The sequence below is a fragment of the Semicossyphus pulcher genome, unplaced genomic scaffold (assembly GCF_022749685.1).
Source record: "Semicossyphus pulcher isolate SPU_LCO1_2020_fin unplaced genomic scaffold, fSemPul1.0.p SCAF_16, whole genome shotgun sequence".
In the NCBI taxonomy this organism is placed as follows: Eukaryota; Metazoa; Chordata; class Actinopteri; order Labriformes; family Labridae; genus Semicossyphus; species Semicossyphus pulcher.
The window spans coordinates 18,716,586-18,739,114 of NW_027211670.1; the positions used below are offsets into that span (position 1 = coordinate 18,716,586).

Genomic DNA, 22,529 nt, shown 5'->3' on the forward strand with positions numbered 1-22,529 from the left:
CTATTTCAGCATATTGAGTTAGACAGGCCGTTTTTTTCCCCTGCTCCCCTGAACGAGCCATGTGGTTTACATTTTAATGAAAACGTCTTTGTTCTCTGACAGGTGTTCATAATTGGGCTTATAGCCGACAGGAAGTTCCAGCACTTTAACCCCGTTCTGGAGACCTACATTCGAAAGCATTTCAGCGCCACACTGGCGTACACGTGAGTTAATTACCCTCTGCACAGAAAGACCAAGGACATTTAATAACAAATTCTATTACTTTTTGTCATTAGCAGAACAGTCAGACTCTTTTATGATTGTGTTTGTAGGAAGCTGACCACGGTGCTGAAGAACTACGTGGACAACGCGGAGAAGCTGACGGAGCAGCTGCTGAAGGCCATGAAGGCTCTGGAGTACATCTTCAAGTTCATCGTGCGCTCCAGGGTGCTCTTCAACCAGTACGTCCTCATGCACACATACAATCATGTATTTTTAGTTAAAGACCCTTATCTGAGCCTAAGGCTTGTCTGACCACATGAGAAAAACATTGTGGGGGGAATTCACTAAAGGATTGCGCGGCTTTTGCACCGGCTAACCCTGTGCAAATGACAAAGACAGACTCTGCCTCATTCTCCAAGCACATGCAGAGGGTTGAATGCACCCCGTGCGCTGCAGAGCAAACAGCGTCTGTGTGCTCCGGTGCCGTTTGCCCGTATTTAAATGAGTCTTTATGCCGGCATTCAGGGCAAATTGCAAATGAGCCTCATGGCAAAAAGCATCTAATTCACAAACAGCAGCGCTAACAGCAGCGCGCAGTTAGAGGGAAAATATTACCGCCTGCAGAGAGCTGGTGGTATCTGCAGAGCAGTATTATAAGGGCTGTCACGAGCTGCTGTTGAAGCTGCGTTACAGACAGTTAAACGAGTAAACACCTGTCGAGTCTGGACTCTACAATAAACTGTTAAAAGAGCTGGCCCCTCCTCTCTCTGCTCATCATCGATCTGTGCATGGAGTTGAGAGCGCAGCACCAATAAGAGTCAGATCTCGAGACGGAGCAGATAGCGGGTGCAAATTATGCGCAACTTATGCTTAGTGAATCCCCCCTTAAATCTATTAGTGCCAGGCATTTGCATTTAGCATGAACACATTTGACCCATCAATCTGATCCCTGGACACTTGCATGTATTCACGCTATTTGGCCATTCAGATGAAGTGCTGCTTTGGCTTTGAGCTGCCCTCTGATTAATTTATAGTAAGGTTAGGAAGCAGGATGGGTGAGGGAACAGAGAAGAGCAAGTAAAATGTGGTGAAAAGAGCAGTACTTTTGCTCCTTTGGATTATTTTGGATCAGGAGAGACAACATTTTTAGTGTCTCAGACCTGCCCAGCAGCAGAAAAACACAGGAAATCTATCATCATATTCACACAGCAATAGTTATTTATCTAGCGCATCCCATATAGTCACCTCAATATTGAACAATGTCATCACAAATCGTGGCTTTTTGTCTTATCTGGCAGGCCTAATCACACTTAACTGTGTTGTAGCTTTAAATCATTCTGCATTGGGAGGAGCAGGATCTTAAGCTTGGGTGCTGTGACTTGTCACTTTACACACAATCTGCACAATCGGAAAAAGGCTCAAACGAAAGTTGACAACGTGTTGTCGCATCAGTGCCTCACCAAGCAGTTGTTAAAAAGAGTGATACACAAGATGAAATGCACACAAACACGTGCAGCATGCATGCAGATACATGTAAAACCGTTAAAGGTGAACGGTCCTCGGGTGAGATGGTGTCTGTGGGTGTGTTTTTAAACGGCTGGGAGGATGTGGAAGTGGTGATAATGTTGTAGAGCGGCAGGATGAAGCTGTGGGCGGCTGAGGGGCTGATGTATGATCCTGGTCTAATTGAGTGTGCAGAGTTTGATTGGTTTTCTGTGCCATGTCTAGAGGACACTCCGTCCTTTACCTCTTATATGAGACCACAGCAGACGTAATGCCACTTGTAGAGCCGTGCATGTTCACATTGTGCTGCCCCACTTCATGTCTCTTAGGTAAATGTAAAATACATGGAAACTACAGCTATATATGTTCTATGTGCACACCAACAGGCTGACAAGCTGACAAGCTTGATGCTACATGTGGATGAACATCTCATCATCTGATTACAATAAATAGGAAAGATACAAATACAAAAATATTAGAGCAAAATTGTATTACAAAGGCCATCACTATTAAATTAGACATGATATAGAACTGCATAGCGCAATCTAGATCCTTAAATACAGAAAATACTTAAACTGTATTTTCTAGACAAAACCAGTGCAGTTCAGCGTCCTCGGCGCAAGAACACCCTCAGCTGATTTTCGCTGCTGCGCTCAGAAGAAAATAGTTCAACTTTAAAAAGACGGCTGCGCTCGTCAATGTCACTTCTCCCTCACCGACCAATCAAAATCAAGAAGGGGCGGGACTTCTGATATCAGCTTTGTCAACAACAATGGCGGAGGAGAAGCTAATCCTTTCTTTGTTAAATTTTGTTGAATTAAAGCAAACATTAAGCGTACGGAGTGATTTAAAACAGATTAAACAGCCACTACAGAGGGAAGCGGAAGCTGCAAACTTTCGTAACCTAGCAACAGTAAGCGTCGGTGAGAAGAGCTCTGAAATTGAGGTCGATGGTGCTGCCAGTGCAAAAAAACGCTGTTAGTGGACACAGGCCCTTATTAGATAGGACAGCTAAACAGAGACCGGAAGTATGGGGAGTAGAGAGTAGGCAGACCGGGAGTCGAGCCTGCGACCAGTGCGATGAGAGCTGTAGCCTCTACATGGGGCGCATGCTCTACCAACTAAGCTAAACCAGCGCCCCCTCTTTAGTTTGTTTGTAGTTATGTTTGATGGCTCGGTTCGGGCCTTTAGGTGTGAGAGTCTCGACATTAAAGATGTAAAAACTTTGGAGCAACAGGGTTTTTAGATCAGCTCCTCCTGTTTGCAGAAACACAACGTCCAACTTTAAAAAGGACCTGCCAGCTGTGTTTTGTTGTTTTTGGGGCCTTTTCTGCGCTAGGTTGCCAGATCAGCTTTTTTTGAAACATTGTTGCTGAATTAAACTCCGAGATTGAAACTCCAAACTCTAAAGTTGCATTAGTGGAAGCTGTTCAGTCAGCTTCTCCAGCCCGCGTTCGGCTTTTCATCCCGGGCCGGTGGAGCACTCGTATGAAATGTCAGAGGAGAAACTCTAATCACACAGCTCCCTCCCCCTCCCCGCCTCCCCTGTGGTTTGAAGCTGCTTGCGGCTATCCTGAGCTCACTCTGCTCCTTGTTGCTGCAGGTGAGAAGCGGCTTTAAGTAATTGTTGTCGTGGGAGCGCCCGAGATGGATGCCTCTAATCCCACGATTTCTGTAAGCCCTCAAGAGTGACTATCCCGGATCATGTAATACCCGCAGCCCCGTGGAAGATTGTAGCAGCCACAAAAACCCGCCTCTCTGGAAGAAAGCGTGTGAAATCTGATGCAGGGCGAGCAATAAACACTTCGACGGGGCCTGCCTTTGCTTCAGCGTGTGTTTTCAACAGTTTAAATTGAAATCCTGATTCTTATTCTTCCAAATACAAGATGTTGATGCACTTAATTGCTTCGCAGCCGGCGCAACATGGCTCATTTACAGTTGATACCCAGTTTGTGGAGATTTATGGGCTCTGCAAGGGGGATAAAATGCATTTGCATATTTGGGGGGGATTATGGAGGAAGCCCTGCTTTGTGTTCTCATGCACTTTGAAATCTGGGGAAGTGTTTTCTGCAATTGTTGTGTGATAATTGGCTTTTAGTATTTGCAGTCGCTGGGGCAGCGTTTGCTCCACATATCCAAGCTAGCAGAAGAGACATTTGTAAAACGCAGACGCAGGCAGATTAGAAAGTAAAGTCACTGAACCCGTACGTGCCGTTTGCTTCCCGTTCCGCGAGAGTCATTTGCATAGATCATTAATTTTTCTGACTTTAGTTTCCGTATGACAGCAGGCAGGTGCTTCAGGGTCTTGTCATGTTGTTTTAAATGCTAATCCGGCTGGCAGCGAGAGTGATGTCTGCGGTTCTGATCCAATAATATTTGCACTGATAAAACACACACACGGGCCATTCTGCTGGCTGCTTTTAATCATTCAAAAGGAAAGCATCAAACTGATGGCATTTTTTGGGCTGCGGGCGGGGCTGTTTACACGGGGATGAAACAAACAGCCTTGTGATCGTCTGCCAGTGTAATTCTCCTCTTCATCTCCTCGCAGGCTCTACGAGAACAAAGGAGAGGCCGACTTCATGGAGTCCTTGAGGAACCTTTTCACGTCCTTTAATGACATGATGAACAGTAATTCGGAGAACACTGGCATGGTGAAGGTAGGTCGACGATCACGCCAGACCAACTGCCTGCAGCTTCAGCGCCAAGAACAATCTGCTGCAGCTTTAATAGTAAATAACTGCTGCTGTGTGAGGAGTAAACAAATCTGCTGTGATTTTCTTTGGACGACATGCTCTGGAATTTGAGTTGCATGTGTCCTATTAGAGCTAAACCAATACTGCAGCTCAGTACACATCAACATTAGACCTCCGTATGTTCATTAATAACTTCTGTATCCTGTAGTATTTGTTTTCTCCACCTTGATGAGTCTCTTTGAGCAGATTTTCCTGATCTTTACTCTCATTTGCTCTACATATGACCTTGTTAGGGCTGCACATACAACAAGTGAGGTGTCTTAGAGGGAATCTTTAATGGGTACTTAAAGAAATAGTTCAACTTTGTGAGTTTAAGTTCAAGCACAGTAACACACAATTTGTCACATTTGTACCATATTAGGGCCTGTGTCCACTAACAGCGTTTTTTCCCCTATTTTCCATACAAAACCAATGTTTAGTTTAGTGCAAAAATGCACTGTGCATCAGCTGTTTTTTGTCTCTGTGCTCACAGCGCTCACAGTAGTTTAACTTTTGGCACATCGCCACGCTCCTCTCAGGGACAGTGCACATTCAGGAGCATTGCCGTAAATGTGCCAGAGTTAGCCAAGAGGCTATTTTTCATCTGTAGTCCCTGGAAAGATGTTTTGAGTCTCAGACTTAAAAACATAATATCAAATTTAAATTATAAAGTTATTAAAATCAATTCAAAACATGCTACACAGATGCTCGCAATGCACGATATGCAACAAAACAAAAGATAATTATCTTAATATTTCATAATATTTTACTGTTCAGACTGAACAGCAATTGACAGGCATGAGTAATAATTAACCTCTTTAAATGAGTTTTAAATAAACTGTATGTAACCCGTTCTTTAATGGTTGCTGGGATGGAGTTGGGATGTCACTTCTCCCTCAAAATCAAGAAGGGGCGGGACTTACCATATCAACTTTGTCAACAACAATGGGGGAGGAGAAGCTAATCCTTTCGAGGGTGCAATTTCCTGTCTAGAGCTGCTGCTAATGCCAGGACATGATTCCTTTCCATTGTTTTTACTTTGTAAAAGGTCCTTGAATAAAAGCAAATATTAAACAAACAGAGCGATTTAAAACAGACCTCACAGTCACTACCAAAGGAAGTGGAAGTGCTGTCAGAAAACTTTTGTAACCTAGCAACAGTAAGTGCTGGTGAAAAGCGCTCTGAAATTGAGGTACTGGGCGCTGCCAGTGCAAAAAATGCTGTTAGTGGACACAGACCCTTAATATTTCAAAATATACTGGGAACATGAGATGTTTGGTTTTTGTCTTTAGAAAGCTGTCACGTCGTCCATTTTTTATATACACTCTAAGGTCTTTAAGGGGTCTTTTGAAAAGGGGTGACTAGGCTAGCCTGGTCCTGTCCGAAGGTAACAAAATGTGCCACCAACCTTTGTAAAACTTACTTATTTTACACATTATATCTTATTAATTAAAGACGTACAAGCACGTGTAAAAACAACACGTTGTTGTCTTTTTTTGCTACAACTACTACTGGGTCCAGACAAGTAGTCGACCAGTACAAGCATGATATATGGTGGTCAGCTTTACAGCATCTTTAGAGGGATTTTTAAAACTTTATTTAAGGACAGTTGAAGAGACACAGTGGGGAATGACCTGCAGCAAAGGGCCGAGGTCAGGAGTTGAACCATCGAGGACTGTGGCCTCTGTGTATGGGGCGCCTGCTCTACCGACTGAGCTGAAGAGGCGCCCCAAGAGGTTTTTTTTAACTATACTTGGTCCAGGGTAGAGACAGGGTAGCATTTCTCAATATTGATGTTATACTAAGCTGCTTCTGGCTGTAGCTTCATTAACTGTAAAGCTCTTGTGCAAAGACAACATTCGAATGATTTGAAAAGTTTGTCTTACTTTTCAAATCAACACAAAGGACAAAATGTTTTTCATTTGAAGAGGTTTTGAACAATATGGAAACATGAACTTTAGATTTCAATATTGTAAATACACTACGTACAGGAAAGAAGAAAAAAATCCTCAGTAGATCATTTGTTTCTTTGTCCCCAGGGAGTCTCAGGCTCTTCAGATCGAATGTAAATGCTGTTCAAGGTGACACTGTATTCGTTATTCATTGGATAGGAGGAGGGTGGTATTATTATTCAGTCAGGAGAAGTGATATGTCATGGCTTTTATGTGCAGCCCTAACCTCAGATATTCCTTGCATCCCTAGATTATGAATGTTTGTTCTCTGTTGGTGTCTCTTGTCTCTCTGTACCTCTGCATGTGTCTTCCTCCTTCTCCTCTCTCTGACCTTGACTGTCCTGTGGTCTGCGGCTCCTCTGGCCTTCTGCTCTTTAGCTGCTCCTTAAGGTATTTATTCTTTCTCCTTCCGCCTTAAATCTCTCCCTTTTGTGTTTTCATTCATTGTCCTTGACCCCACACTCAGCTCTGAAACAAACACACCGACATATTTTATCATTTTGCTCAGGTATACTCCAAGCCACACATGCGCTAACACGCTCATGTGCACACCCCTATGAGTTTTTGAGATAATGTAATCTCAGCGTACATGCACCTTGGCACACCTTACAGTAGATCCATGTGCACGCTCAACCATGGGAGAAGCTCAGGAGTCAATTAGGAGTCAGTTGCTGTGTAATTGGGTGAGATATTAGGTTTACTGTCAGTAAATTAAAAACTGATCTAGAGGAACGAGCAGGAAAGCGGGGAATTCTGGTTTCTTCCCATATCCTCCCCTTATGGAAGCTCGGTGACAGATGGAAGCTAATGAGCGGTCCCATTTAACCTTAAAGAGGGGGTATTATGCTGTCTCACATTTTAAGACATATATATAACGTTACAATGCTGGATGTCCAGACTAAACGTTGGTATAGATTCATATCTGTAGGTAAAAGTATGTTGGAGTAATCCCCGGCTAAAAAAGTCTCAGCCTGCAGGCTGCTGTGAACGCCAGTTTTCCGACAGACCCCTCCAGACGCTTAACTTTGTGATGTCACAAAGTGGAGGAACTCTATATTTGGGCATCTGCCCGAGACACAGCAGAACTTCCTGCAACTGGCACAGTTCACGGCCCACCCAGCAGCTCAGTCTGCCTCAACATGTTTTTACACTCCCCCACTCTGCTCAACGGCTCTGCTCGTCAAGTGGGTTAAGAGTGTCTTGGAGAAAGTTTTTCTTTGGCTGTGAAGGAAAGACATCAGTGTTTACTTTTCCAAAGGACAAGAGCAGCAGACATTTATTTCAAATCAAAAAAGTTTACTCTTTGCCGACAACTCTGTAACATGGCGGCAGTGGGTTCTGCCCCTCAGCAGGCTTCAGAGAGCTGGCCAATCAGAAGAAAGTGGGCTTGTAGGGGCGGGGTTTCTTAAAGGGACAGAGCTGACCGAGTCGTTTCAGGCAGAGGCTGTATGAGGGCCTGCACAGAGCACCAGTGTGAGAAAAGTGAGGAGTTCTTTTAACTGTAAATTATGCTAAGCTACTCCACAGGTATCACAGCGAGAAATATGAAGCTTAAAATAAGCATAATACCCCCCCTTTAAATCTGAGTCCTGATGAACATCTGGACACACTGACGCTTATTAAAAATCTTTTGACAAACACTCGCACACAAACGCTTTCTGGTGACCCGTGATGCAAACGCAGGTGCAAGAGACTCTATCGAAACTTGGAGCGCAACTTCACACCAAACACCAATCCGCACATATCAGGTGGGAGTTTTGTTTTTCTAAAGAACAAAGTGAAAAAAGAAATATTCCATTGAAATAACTTCTGAAGAGGTAAACAGTTGCTGTTTGATTTTTATTAGAAAGAGACAGGTATTCTGACTTAATCGAGGTCAAACAGCAGCTTTGAATGCAGCTCTTTCTGAATGCAGAGAGGCGAAGATGGTGAGTTATGCATATTAAAGCATGAGAAATATCTATTGTGATGAGAGTGGATTAAAGCAGGTTTTATGTAGAGGTCGTGACTATATCCACATTCCAAATCAAGGTAAAGATACGGTTTCTTCCTCTGAATTCTGTTGCTACCAGTACATGCAGAAATGTTCAGAAATATGTTTTTCAGAGAGTCTCATAACTCTAAAAACAACCCCCATTTACTGACGTCTTCCATTGTAGCGTTTGACTCCCAACGTGCTACATCGGTACGGCTAATCAACCTGTATGCAACAGACTGGCACCGCTGCTAATTTGCACAGATGCTGTATAAACAACCTAACCCACCTTGGCCGGCGTTTAGCAGCAGTCAGTGAGAGAGGGAAGTGTCAGCCTGGTTAATCATTCCCATTATTAATGGATGGCTCTGTAATCAGCCACCGGGCGGACGCGCTTGATGGCTTTATTATGGTATCGATGGGTAAATGTAGACCCCGTCTGGCTGTATCTATCAAAGGATCATTACAGTGAGGTCTCCCTCTGGTCCCCAGTTTATTTATTACAGATTTTAACAGCACCCCCTGCCCTCAGGTTGACTGGCTGATATAAATGAAGATATATAGATACAGAAAGAGTTGAGCTTAAATTTCAAGGTTTGATTTAGCAACCAATCATATGGTTCTGTAATATAGCTTTTGATTTTTATAATAGGATGTTACAAGGATAGTTTGTGTCCCACAGAAGGAAAATGTGTGGACTACTTAACTTAAATGATATGGTTCTAAGAAGCTGAACTGATATGATAGTGACATAAAATGAGGGCATGATCAAATTTGCACTTACCTACACACAAGTCATAAAAACAAAACTCCCACAGTACTATTATTACTATTATTCGACCAACCGATATCACTCAAGGTTCGGCGGACCGACGTCACACTCGAGGTTTAGACCGACCTACATCACAAGCGGAGTTTGACCGACCGATGTCACACGCAAGGTTCGAACAACTGATATCAGTCAAAGTTTGGCCGAGCGATATCACACTCGAGGTTTGACCGAGCGATATCACACTCGAGGTTCGACTGACCGACATCACACTCAAGGTTGGAACGACCGATATCACACGCAAAGTTTGACCGACCGATATCACATGCAAGGTTCGACCGACTGATTTCATACTCGAGGTTCGACCGACCGATATCACAAGCGAGGTTAAACTGACTGATGTCACACACGAAGTTCGACCGACCGATATCACAAGCAAGGTTCCACTGACTGATGTCACACATTAAGTTCGACCGACCGATATCACACTCGAGGTTTCGACCGACCTACATCACAAGCGGAGTTTGACCGACCGATGTCACATGCAAGGTTCGAACAACTGATATCAGTCAAAGTTTGGTGGACCGATATCACACTCGAGGTTCGACTGACCGACATCACACTCAAGGTTGGAACAACCGATATCACACGCAAAGTTTGACCGACCGATATCACATGCAAGGTTCGACCGACTGATATCATACTCGGGGTTCGACCGACCGATATCACAAGCGAGGTTAAACTGACTGATGTCACACACGAAGTTCGACCGACCGATATCACAAGCAAGGTTCCACTGACTGATGTCACACACAAAGTTCGACCGACCGATATCACACTCGAGGTTCAAATGACCGATAACACACTCGAAGTTCGACCGACAGATATCACACTCGAGGTTCAAACGACCGATATCACACTCGAGGTTCAAACGACCGATATCACACTCGAAGTTCAATCGACCGATATCACACTCGAGGTTCGACCGACCGATATCGCACTCGAGGTTCGACCAACCGATATCACACTCGAAGTTCAACCGACCGATATCGCACTCGAGGTTCGACCAACCGATATCACACTTGGCTGTACAACATCACTCCCTCTTGTGTGATATTGCTTAAATGTATATGCGGGATGAGGTGGCTTTCAACATATCATCAATGGCTGAACTCATTAACTTGACCCGCTTCTTTGATTTTTCTGGTACAGGGTGCTGCACTGAAGTACATCCCCACCATTGTCAACGATGTCAAGCTGGTCTTTGATCCAAAGGAACTGAGGTAAATTCATATGATCTGTTGATCTCATGCCCTGTTATTGATACAATTACACCAGCAGTACACAATGATAATCTGAGGGAAATGACTTGTTAACTTCTTGTCTTGGAAACAAAATTAGGTACTCAGGTCCCGGTTTAAAAGAAAAAAAAAAAGTGGAAAATGCAACAATAGATAGAAATGATACCTTAATAATTATAAATAAATAACTGTAGAATATGAGTGAGAGGAAGAACACTGGAACAGTGGTCTCAGTTGCACATCCGAATATTATAATACAGTAGCAAATAGGATGTTTCTGAAACCCCCCCCACAAAGAGAGACAGGAAATGGGGAAGAAGAGAGAGAGAGAGGGAATGACAAGCAACCAAGGGCCCCGAGTCGGGTCTTACATGGGGCACCAGCTCTACTGCCTGAGCTAAACAGGCGCCCCATGTTTGAGAAATGTTCTAATTGGACTTAAACGTTGTTTTCTTTGGACGAAAGCACAAATGTCTATTGCCTTTGTTTTCCCAAAGCGGCTGCTTGAAAGTAAATTTCTTGTGGTATACGTTTCCCTCAGCTGATGGGCTGTACAGACATTGAGACACCATCTATTATTTTGTGTCTGTCTCGCTGCCTCTGTCTCTTTTTATTCAACAACTCAACATTCAGTAGCTGTTCTGCACCGGTTAATGCTCAGGTTGCCTTGGAAACCCACAAACTGCTTCACTCAAGTGTCCATTTCAGTTAATGCTGTCTACCAGGGCTGTCATCTGGTATAGCTTAGTGCCTGGCTTAATAATAATTGAGTTCTGAAGAACCACATGCTTATACTACTGTGGTAATAAATCATATATTCATTAGAACATGGAACAAACAAAGAACAGATGAAGTTTATTTCTGTTATTATAGACATTATAGAAATGAATGAATCATAAACTTCCTAACCTTTGTGCAAGTTTCATGTGTTTTTGATGTGTTTTTCCTGGACTGTTTTTGAGACCTAAAAGGACTTTGCATTTATGAGGAATGCCTCGTGGGTCTGCCCTTGATTTTCTGTCCCACTTCAAAGTCTTTAATCAGTTATGCTGAAAGGACACAGCACAAAAACAAAATAGGATGGCCTCATTTATGGAGCATTATATTGGAGAAAGTTATAATATATTCAGTAAAATGCTTTTTTATATCTGCAAATTAATCTTTAAAACAAATAATTCATTCACATTTTGCTTCAACAACTTTTTATAATGAATATTTAGTGTAGAATATGGTCCCAAATGAATTAAGTCTCTCACAGTGAAATATGTGCACAGAAAGGAATATCAATTGGAAGGACACTCTGGGAAAATTAATTGTTTTTACCTGTAAAAACTAAACTTTATCTTCCCAGTGATGCAATATTACTTTTGTTTAAAGTAAGTAAGTACATTTTCTGCTCCAATTTCAGTTAAATAATCAAAGAAATTCTTCAAAAGCTTAACATTTTGGACCAAAAGAGGGCGTGTATTTTGCTTGCCAAAGCCACTAACGTAAGTAGAAACATGTATTGTGTGAAATAAAAACAGAACTACTTTTCACAAAGCCATATATTTTGGCTGTTGTTTGTCGATAGCCTATAGTTACTAAATAAATCAGAAAAGATGAGACACCATGCTGACAGGATCTGTCCACTGGAAACCCTGTATTGTTACAAGTTACTGTGCAAGTAATGTGTTTCATGTGGGGTCAGAATAATGAGGGAAAAATGAGATTGTGGTTGGGAGAATTCACGTAAACACACCCTCAAGGCTGAAACAACAACTCGGAAAGTGTTAGAATTTTCAGTACACGACTTGCTAAGTTGCAAACGAGTCGTCACTTACGCAGAAAGTGGCGAACACAAGTAAAAATCTAAAATGTTTTGGCTTTATTTATATGAAAGCTGAAGTGAGACAGGAAACGTGGGGAAGAGAGAGTTGGGGATGGCATGCGCCGTCGAGGACTGGAGCTTCTGTATATGGAGCTACGCTAGCAGGGTTGATGGTCAAAGACTTACACATATTGCAGATCAATTTTTGCTCACATGTGGTTTGTAACATGATATAAGGCTTGTTAGGATATGGATTTTATAACCCTGTAAATCAGGATGTTTCCAGCTGTTCTGGGAGATTTTGAGAACCAAACAGAAAATCATAACAGTGCAGGAACCTCACTTAGAGCTCTGCTTTACTTTGTTTCAGCATCAACATGCATGCAAAATGACAGCACAGAGGAAACTCTCAAAAAGGGGGTCCCCTCCCTAGCCTACTGACAAAGAGATTGTGTGGATAAATCAGTAGCTTTTTATACAGCTGGATGAAACTTCATTGCTACTAGCAAGGGTACATTTACACCGTCTTAAGCTAAATCTAACTTAGGCTGGTATTAAACGACATACAAAAGAAAAATCATGACATCCTTCCCCATCCCAAAGTCTAATTTGGTGCATACAAGATCGCCAACACCTAGTGGAGCAGCATGAGGCATTCATATACGCGTGTTCATTAGAGAACTAGAGTTGATATCGGAGAGAAAAATGATTAAAAATCACATATCAAATATCCAAAATATTCCTTGACCTAAAGCTCTTCAACACCACAAACTTGGAACGCAGCTTCCCGACCTCTGCAATCGGACCAGCTGCTGTCATGAATGCCGCTGTAATCCATCCGCGGCACTGTTGTCACTGCGAGCTCAAACAGTAGCACAGGCAGTGCTGCAACATGTGGGTATTTTCCAGGCATTGAAATGTGCTTTGCCTTTTCATTTGCAATTGCACGGCAAGGAGCCCCTTCTGTTTGCAGCACCTGGGCAGCTGCCATTTCCAAAGCAGACTCAGGTCCACACGAGCCCGCCAATCCCCGCCTCTGGCCTCCACTCCACTCCAGCACTCTCACAGCCAGACTGAAGAGGGATTCTTTGGTCAAAGGTGGAAGACTGCTGTGTCCTCCATGCGCCGTTTGTCTCTTCAGCTCTTTCTTTTAATGTTATTAAGTTAAAGTAATTGAAACTTTTATTGAGTTTATCTGGTAAAAAGGTTTTTTGGTTTTATGGTTTTAACCTCTCGTACGAATGAGTAGAGATAAAATAACGAGTGCGATGCTCCCTTCTCTGCCATTTTTCCTGCAGTTTTGGCTCGAGACACGCTTTTGATTTGAGCTTTAATTCTGAAAGCTGTGCTCCTTTATGAACCATTCACTTAGCTGTTAATCACAGGCCTGGCTCTTTTCCCTGCCTGAGCGAAGGTGGCATCAGCTGCTCCTGCTGTTAGCACAAACCTGGCTGAGCGGCTGAGCTGGAGGCGACTAAATTGAAGCCTTGGGGGCGGGGGTGTTTCATCCCCTGCCAGAACCTTTTCTCTCCTCCTTGAGCCTCAGCTTGCCAGCGTAACGAGCATCCGGCCTCCTCATTGAGGAGGAGAAACCTGTCAGCTATATGTGCGTACATGAATTTGGATTTATCTCTCCGGCTCTAAACTGTTGAATGCACATCGGTTGATCTCGCTGAGCCACATGTTGGCTGTCATAATCGAATGAATGAATCATCAGTTCAAAAAAGATATTTAGCAGAGTAGTATTCAGTGGCAAACAAGGCTGTGAAGAGCAGAAAAACCCTTCAGGATCCGCTCTGTGAACAAGAGAAGCAGCATTTTAGATCAACTGGTCGCACACACGCCCACACAGCTGTTTTCACTGGTTTTGGCTGTTAGGACTCGTCTCAGAGCCGTGTGGGAGTACAGACTGATTGGTATTTGTCTGACTCTGACTGTTGCAGATTTTTGGGAACTCTGAATCTGTTCATACAGAAGTAAACTGTCTTAAAGATCTGATTAAAGAAGCATACAGACTTTCCTCACTGCTATTAGCAAGTCATCAAATCTGATTAGCGTGTCAAGATATCACCAAATGAAATTGGTAGCTGTAGGCGTAAGTAAGTACATGCTTTGGTGGCACAGCTTTACAACATGGAAGCATCAGAAATGGAGACCCCTCATCTCACCCTACAAACATCCTCCATCCATTCCAACAGACAAACTCAGCGATGGAGCATGCTGGTTTAGCTAGTAGCAAAACCATCCCTCTGGGTTTGATGATGTGGTTGTTTCATGTTGCTGTTGGTGTGAAGACACTTAAAATCCAGTTTGCGTATCCAGAGCTTAGACTGATCTGTAGAAAAGCATCTGTAATCGCATCACAATCCACCTCCAAATGCAGCTTTGTTAAGATTCATGACTTTTGCTTCCCCAACTTTCTAAAATCAATCTGGATACAAAGTCAAATTGCATAGCTCTGTCTAGCTTAAAGGGGGGGGGGGGGGGTATTATGCTAATTTCAAGCTTCATATTTCACTCTGTGATACCTGTGGAGCATAATTTACAGTTAAACAAACTCAGAATTTTTCTCACTCTGGTGCTCTGTGCATGCCCTCATACAGCCTCTGCCTGAAACCACTCAGTCAGCTCTTCTCTTTAAGAAACCCCGCCCCTACAAGCCCACTTTCTTCTGATTGGCCAGCTCTCTGAATCCTGCCGAGGGGCAGAACTCAGTTTTTGAGGCGCGCCTCCTAACCTGTGGCTGTGTACCCTGCAAAGAGAGAGATTTGAAATGAATGTCTGGAGCTGCGTCTCGGGCAGATGCCCAAATATAACGTTCCTCCACTTTGTGACATCACAAAGTGAAGCATCTGGAGACTCCTTTAGCAGGGGATTACTCCAACATACTTTTACCTACAGATTTGAAACTTCACCCACGTTTAGGCTGGACATCAAACATTGTATAGGTCTTAAAATGTGAGACAGCATAATACCCCCTCTTTAATCTTTTGACAGAATTTTTTTTTTTAAAGATTATTTTTTTGGCTTTTTGCCTTTATTCGATAGGAAAGCTGAAGAGAGACAGGAAATGTGGGGAGTAGAGCGTGGGGGCTGACGTGCACAAATGATCGGCAGACCGGGAGTCGAACCTGCGATCAGTGCGACGAGGACTGTAGCCTCTGTATATGGGGCGCCTGCTCTACCGACTGAGCTAAACCAGCGCCCCCTTTTGACAGAATTTGACAGGATTAGGAATAAACCATATGATTGTATTCCTCTTTTAAATGTTGCATTTATCTTGAAAAAAAAACAACTATATGTTACATGAGATATACTTACCAGATATTTTCTAGAGCTTTCAGCCACATCTCATGCCTCGTGATTTCGTATTACGGTCCATGAGATGTGGCTGAAAGCTGCAGAAAATTCTGAGTAAATAATGCTGTTCTCTGGATTGAGACAGGAAAACGTGTAGGTTTAAAAGAATAGAAAATGTTGTTGTTTTTTAACAGAGAAGTATACTGGGACCAAAAAAAACCTTAATCAATCATTGTCATCGAATTGCAACATCGATTGCCATTATCTAATAAAATCAAGGATCATGAAATCTATCTCTGGTAGCAGAGTTCTTCTAAGGTCAGTTCCTCTGGGAGGTTTGACAACTCTATATTGCCTCACACACATCCTCCTACCTTATAAAGAGAATGGAGAAAAAGTACCTGTGTGGGTGTTCAGGACCTTTAATTGTATCTTGGATGATTGCTCATGATGGGAAGCAGTCGAGCAGCCGAAGAAGCCTGATCAGTTTGACCTTTTTGTCTTTATTGTCCTCCCTCTGTCTCCGTAGCAAGCTGTTCACCGAGTTCATCCTGAAGGTTCCTCTGGGTCGCCTGGTGAAACAGAAGCTGGACTGTCTGATTGACATCGTCCACAGCGATCTCTTCACTCATCACGGTGAGCACACACACACACACAAGATGTACTCACAGTGTCAAGTGCATGCACCTTTACTCGCAGAACAGTTATGTAGGCAATCATACACGCCAGCTGCCTCCCTTAAGCAGCCCTATGGGAGCCCACAGTAAAGGTCATTGGTGAGGTGTAGTGAGAAGCCCTCTTGTTATCTAAGAGAATTAAGAATCCTCGCTGCTCAAATCACATGGACTTGTCTGTATAAGAATTTCAGGGTCCCTGTCTACTCAGCCTTCAAGCCTCAAAGCCTCAGTCCCTCCTTTCACCTATGTTTTACTATTTCATCCTTTTTCCTGAAGTCTTGTCAGATAATTCCTGTTCTTGTTTCCCTGTACTTGTATCACCCTAACAGCCTTCATCAACATTTTCATATTGCATTTGGACATAGTTATTGTAAATTTTGGACATGGTGTAGTAAGAAAAATGTCCCCATTGAGGACTCGAACTGTGTATCGTAGCGTATTATAGTGTACCATGTTGCATCATACTGTATCATGGTGTATCTTAAACTATCGTATTTTATTGTACTGTAAAGTTCCGTCCCACATCGTTTCCTGTCTTACTGTACCATATTGTCACATATATCATATTGTACTGTATTATATTCCATCCTTACGTAACGTATTGTGTCGTATCATATTGTAACGTAACGTGTCATAGCGTATCTTATCGTAACATATAGTATTGTATCGTAGCGTATCGTAACGCGTCGTAGCGCGTCGTAGCGTAATGTAATGTATCGTAAAGTATCGCATCGTTTCATATTGTAGCTTAATGTAATGTATCTAATCGTAACATAATGCATCGGAACGTATCGTATCGTAAAATATCGTAACATATCGTAACGGGTTGTATTGTGGAATGTGGTAACGTAACGTATTATAGTGTATCATATCGTAATGTATCATAATGTATCGTATCATTAAACATAAAGGGCTGTAAAGATGATAATGGGCATCGTATTGTATTGTAACATCTCGTCCTGTATCGTGTCGTATCATTACACATCTTATCCTATCTTAGCATACCGTATTGTATCATATCATATTGAACCCTATCTCAACACTGTATTGTAGCGTAATGATAATATCCTATCATAGCGTACAATATCGTGTTATATCTTAATATTAGTATTGTATCGTATCATGAAACATGGAGAGCAGGAATGTAAAGAAAGTTAATGAGAATCATATTGTGTTATAACATCTCGTACTGTATCGTATTGTGTTACTGTACCGTAGTGTCATATTTTACCATATTATATCTTATAATACTGTATTATATATTTTAATGACAATATTGTATCGTACAATATCGTATCATGTCTTAAAATATAGTATCGTATTGTATTATAAAACATGGATGGCAAGGATGTGAAGGTGGTTCATGAGAACCTACGTCCGCTACAGTCCTCTTAGGCCACGTTAGGTTAAGACCTAAAGTAAGGGACAGACCCGCTCTCTCTCTCTCACACACACACACACACACACACGTACCGTTTCGTGCTGGTAAATTACATGCAAAGTTCCTAAACCAATTAAACAGCAACAGTGATTTAATGTGGCTGGCAGGCACACCACATGCCTCAGAGCAGTTTAATAACCAAAGGAAGTGGACAACAATTATCCACTTGCATGGCTGCGCTCTGTATCATGCATCAGCAGATGTTCAGTTCAGCATGAGTGTACGAAACACAAAGATGAAATGGAATTTGGACTTGGTTTAAGGCGATGTATTTTTTTCTATTGAATAATGTCTGCGTAAATGTCTCACCCATCATCTTTTAATGTTGCAGTGCTTTCATACTTGAACACTGATTGGTGTTTTGGTCAGTTTAGAGAGCAACTATTGAAGGGCAGTGCTCAGCGCTTGGTCCTCCGGTCATTACTATTGATCTGTTGGTGTAATTGTGGACAGGCAAGCCTCCCTGATGCTTGTGAATTGCCTGCTGATCAGCGGGAGGACTTGTTGCCGGGATGTAGATATGGACTAACCCGCTGCTTCGTTCTAACAGCAGCTCCACAGTGAGCCTTTTGAGGTGCATGTGTTTTAAGATGGTGCGAAAGAAGAGATGGAAAAAGCTTAATTGGCAAGTAAAAAGTTCCTATCCACATCAGTATCAAGCAGAGCTCCACTTTAAAGATGTTTTATCACAGATAATGACCACTACAAAAAGAAAATGTGTTCGCCAGGCAGTTTTTAAGGTGGCAAATCAGCTGTATTAAGTGCATAAGCTCATGGGACTCAGTCTTGGAGGCATCCTGATCTGCAGGCGGTACCCTGACAGCCGATTTAGAAGTGAAATGTGCTGGAATTCTAAGAGAAAATGAATTCCCAGCAAGACACCTCTACCTAGATGCTTAACGCCCAACAAGGGGTCTCATCATTATGCATGTTCTCTACTGAAGGCTGAGCAGTGATTATCATATTAACTGTTTCCATGTAAAAGCTGGTCTTACATCACAACCTTGAGACCCAGAGTTTCTTAATTATGTTCAAAGTGAAGCATTTAGACAAAAGATGGCCTCCCTCTCTCTGCTGGTTTCATACCTACCTTTAAGGTCGAAATGCTGTGTGTTGAATGTGATTGGTATGCGAACACATCCCCGCCGCAGAGTGCATTTTAATGAACTCAAAAAAGAAAGAAGTTTACAGTTTTGTTTTTTGTTTTGGAGGCGCAACGTCGTGTCACCTTAACCGTCCGTGATGTAAAAGGAGAGAGCGGTGCGGACGCATAAATCACTCGCAAATTAGCTCATTGGGAGAGAACAAATATGTCAGCTGCTCTCACAGTCTGTGTTAAAGGGAAAAATCACTGTAGCGTCTAAAATCTGTTTGCACTGAAAGTTTGAGGAGAGCGCTCATGGCCTGGCTTGATAGTTCCAGTCTGCTTGTCCCGCTCACGCCCTGCCATGTCTATGGCTATACAAGCAAGTGTGTTTATTTTGAGGAGATGCAAAGGGAAAGAGGATTGCTCCCCTTTAAAAAACAAGTATTAAACCACACAATGTTAGACGCCCTCAGATAGGAGATTTACTTTTGTGTCGCAGCTCTGTAAGGTTGCTCACACTCACACACACATATACATACATACACACAGTTTTAGCTTTAAGCTGTCTCAGACAGATAGCTCTGTGCTCTTTTTTCCACAGCACCAAAAATATTTCAGTGCAGACATGGTTGTCACTTTGTGTCAGGGCTGGCCAACATGAAGCAACATCCAAAACGTCTCTTTTCAGGTGTTTGCCGGTGAAAGCTTTATGGGAAAAATCCCTGAATTGTGGAGCAGCATGTCCACTCGGAGTCCTCTGAAAATCAAAGTTTGGCAAAATGACAGGAAATCAGCAGTGCTAAAAATACATGAGCGCAGACAGTAGACTCGGGAATACTACAGTTATTTTAATGGGGCCCTGGGGATGGCAGGGTTGATCCAATATTTTGGTCCAAATTGAAATATCTAGACTACATTTGGATAGTTTGATAGATCGCTAACCTAACTCTGCTCCTCCAACTCTGAAATCCAATCAATGGATATTTTGACAAATGATTTAAATGAAATATGCATCGATTAATCATGGTCCTCCCCCTGTCCTGTAGCACCAAACTCAGGCCAGATTGTCGCCTTTATACACAAGGGGTCTAAAAACTTAACAGAAAAGTATCGTGACCTTCCCCGAGTAAAATCACACTCCCCAAAGAGCAAAGCCTTTTGATTCATGTGTCAGCTCAACCTTCATCTTGTGCCACCCTTTTGCCCTGTGTCAAAATGTAATAGGGAAATTACTGTGAAATTGAGCAAGCAATTTAATGATCCTTAAAGGAGCCTCATGTATTCTGGTCTCAATGTTACCTTTCCTTTGAGAAAAATTGTCATGTAAATATCGGTGCTCTTTCTTGCTCACCAGAGGATAAACTCTTTGGATTGCCGTGACGCCACTTCCACGCCAAACATTCCATTTTGTTTTCAAAGTTGAAAAGGATATTACATTTGTTTTGCTTTTTTCGTCCATTTTTTTTCAGAGATTTAATGAGTAATACTTTTTTTTTTTTTTAATGTCTTTCTTTACATTAAAGGAGCAATTCTCCCCTGGAAAAAGCCACTGTCAGTCACAGCTGGTGTTCTTTGTAATCAATAGAAGCAATAATATTGGAAATTGGCGCCATAGCTGTGGAGAAAGTTGTACAAACAGCTCGTGGTTTCGCTCATTCTACATTCCTACAACACCCAGCGTGCATTGCGCCCCTCCCTCTGAAAGGAACGGCCCAGCGAGAGACGCTGGAGTGAAATACTACCGTTTTCCAGTCAAGGACATTGATCGCTGCAGGCAATGGCTCAGAGCAGCACAGAAATTGAAATACGACGAGAATATACCAGTGGATCGGCTAAGAAATCTTCAGGTCTGCAGTCTACATCTCAAACCTGATGATTTTGAACGAGACATGACATCGGAGGCGGGCGTCCTAGATTGAGGAAGTGTAGTTTAGTGAGCTCCCTGGTGGAGTCTGGTGGAGGTTTTCCAGGGCCCATTGGAGAAGCGGATAGCGTCCTCCAAAGGCACAGAGCCAAATTGCATTTTTTTCATACCATAATGGCATTAGCTCCCCATAATAGCATGATAGGACTAAGTCTGAGAATTGGCTAACTGGCCCTTTAAGAGTTATAGTTCTGTTAATTAATTTCTTACACATATCTTTTCATATTTTTTATTTTAAGCGTTTTCATAATATGCCAATAAAACCCACAACTTACTCCCTCTATAAAGACCTCAATAATACTCTAATCCCTTTGGATTTTTAGTTAAAACTGGATTTTTTAGAAGGAGCCTCCTAATTAGTTTTACATTGGGATTATTAAAAGCAATTCCAAATGAGCCCAGTAGCATAAGAAAGATTTCCCACATCGCTTATTAAGGAACCATCATGTGATGAACTAATCAATGTCTGAGTCATTAAAAATTAAATATCAGATTCTCCAGAAATCTTTATTTGTTAAATTGCTAATTAGTACATAACACACTCATTACCCTTTATTACATTTACCCTGTGTGTAAATGTTGCTGCCTAATGGCTCATGCTTAATTCCAGTTATACTGACAGTGAAATGGATACAGCTTCTGAGGGTATGAAGGTTTTTTTTCCTGGTGCATGTTGGCATGAAAATGTTTTCTTTCTTCATTTATCTACATGGAATCAGTCCGCTCTGCATAATTGACTGTGTCAGGCCTTTAGAAAGGGGTCGAACACTGATTGAACTCATGTTCTGTACCTCTGGGGATTGTTTATGAAGAGGTCGTCAAAGTTCATGCAATTCATTACGCCTTATGTCCTGCTTTTTATCATTCAGCCTTGAGCTGTATTGACAATTGGCAATGTGGCAATTTAGACCAGCGGTGCATCTGCACCTTGTCATTATAAGCATACTGATATGAAGTGTACTGTTTTCCTTGTGGACCGCCGCTGTATTCATGAGGCTTTAACTCAGTGTGCTACCTCTCTTTTGTTGTCCCTTTCTTTTTATATGACATTGATATCAATACTCTGCCTTTATATTTGTGAGAGGGACTAAGTGCACTGCATGGGGGGCATTGATTGGTGCTTTCTTCCCCTGAATACAGGTTTTCAATTTATATTTGTGCGTCATATGTAGCAGTGAACAGAATGCTGCTTTTCCTGTCTGTAGTTCTACTAAATATGCACTTACCCCCCTTTTACTTCCTATCTCTGTCTGAACTCAACCTCCCTAGCTCCAGTAAGTGTCCCCAGGCTTTAAACTGCGACCCCCACACAAATACAGACCCACCTGAGATTGGAATCAGAAGGTTTAATAAAAAATATGATAATTTTGTGGCTTCTACGAGAATCCTCTCGGGCTTATCAGTCCTGTCCTACACGCCTAATTGCCAACCAAAGCTCAACTCTCTGCATATTGAAATTCACTTTGATATTACTGTCAACATCAGCTACAATATTGTGGCTGTGTTTGGTTGAAAATTGTGTAGAATATAAATCACAACTTATCTAAGCTAGGTAGAACTAGAATTACCCCCTTGCATTAGTAAGCCTCTGCCAACTAGTCAGGTTGAAATTACATTTCTGTCTGTTGAGACTTGAGATGTTGGAGTTATTAAACAAAAAGTATTAAGTGTATGTATGTATTAAGTGTCTGGTGAAATGGTAGTTAACACTATAGCGACATGTATGATTCTAGTGAATAGTTTCCAGTGGGAAATATGCTGCCCTCACTTGGAGACTATTTTTCCAGAGTAGGAGAGAGGGCTGATGAAGAGCTTTGACACATGATGCAATTATCATCACCTTAAGTTCAATAT

General features: G+C 42.3%; 1 protein-coding gene across 1 annotated transcript in view; it reads left to right on the forward strand.

Annotated features, from left to right (window-relative positions):
• Positions 1-22,529, forward strand: part of dock1 (dedicator of cytokinesis 1) — a 248,180-nt gene that overhangs the window by 69,723 nt on the left and 155,928 nt on the right. The window contains exons 21-25 of the mRNA XM_069665134.1: positions 103-203; positions 312-440; positions 4,256-4,364; positions 10,348-10,418; positions 16,076-16,182. Coding sequence (XP_069521235.1) covers positions 103-203; positions 312-440; positions 4,256-4,364; positions 10,348-10,418; positions 16,076-16,182 — 517 coding nt within the window. The remainder of the gene's footprint in view (positions 1-102; positions 204-311; positions 441-4,255; positions 4,365-10,347; positions 10,419-16,075; positions 16,183-22,529) is intronic.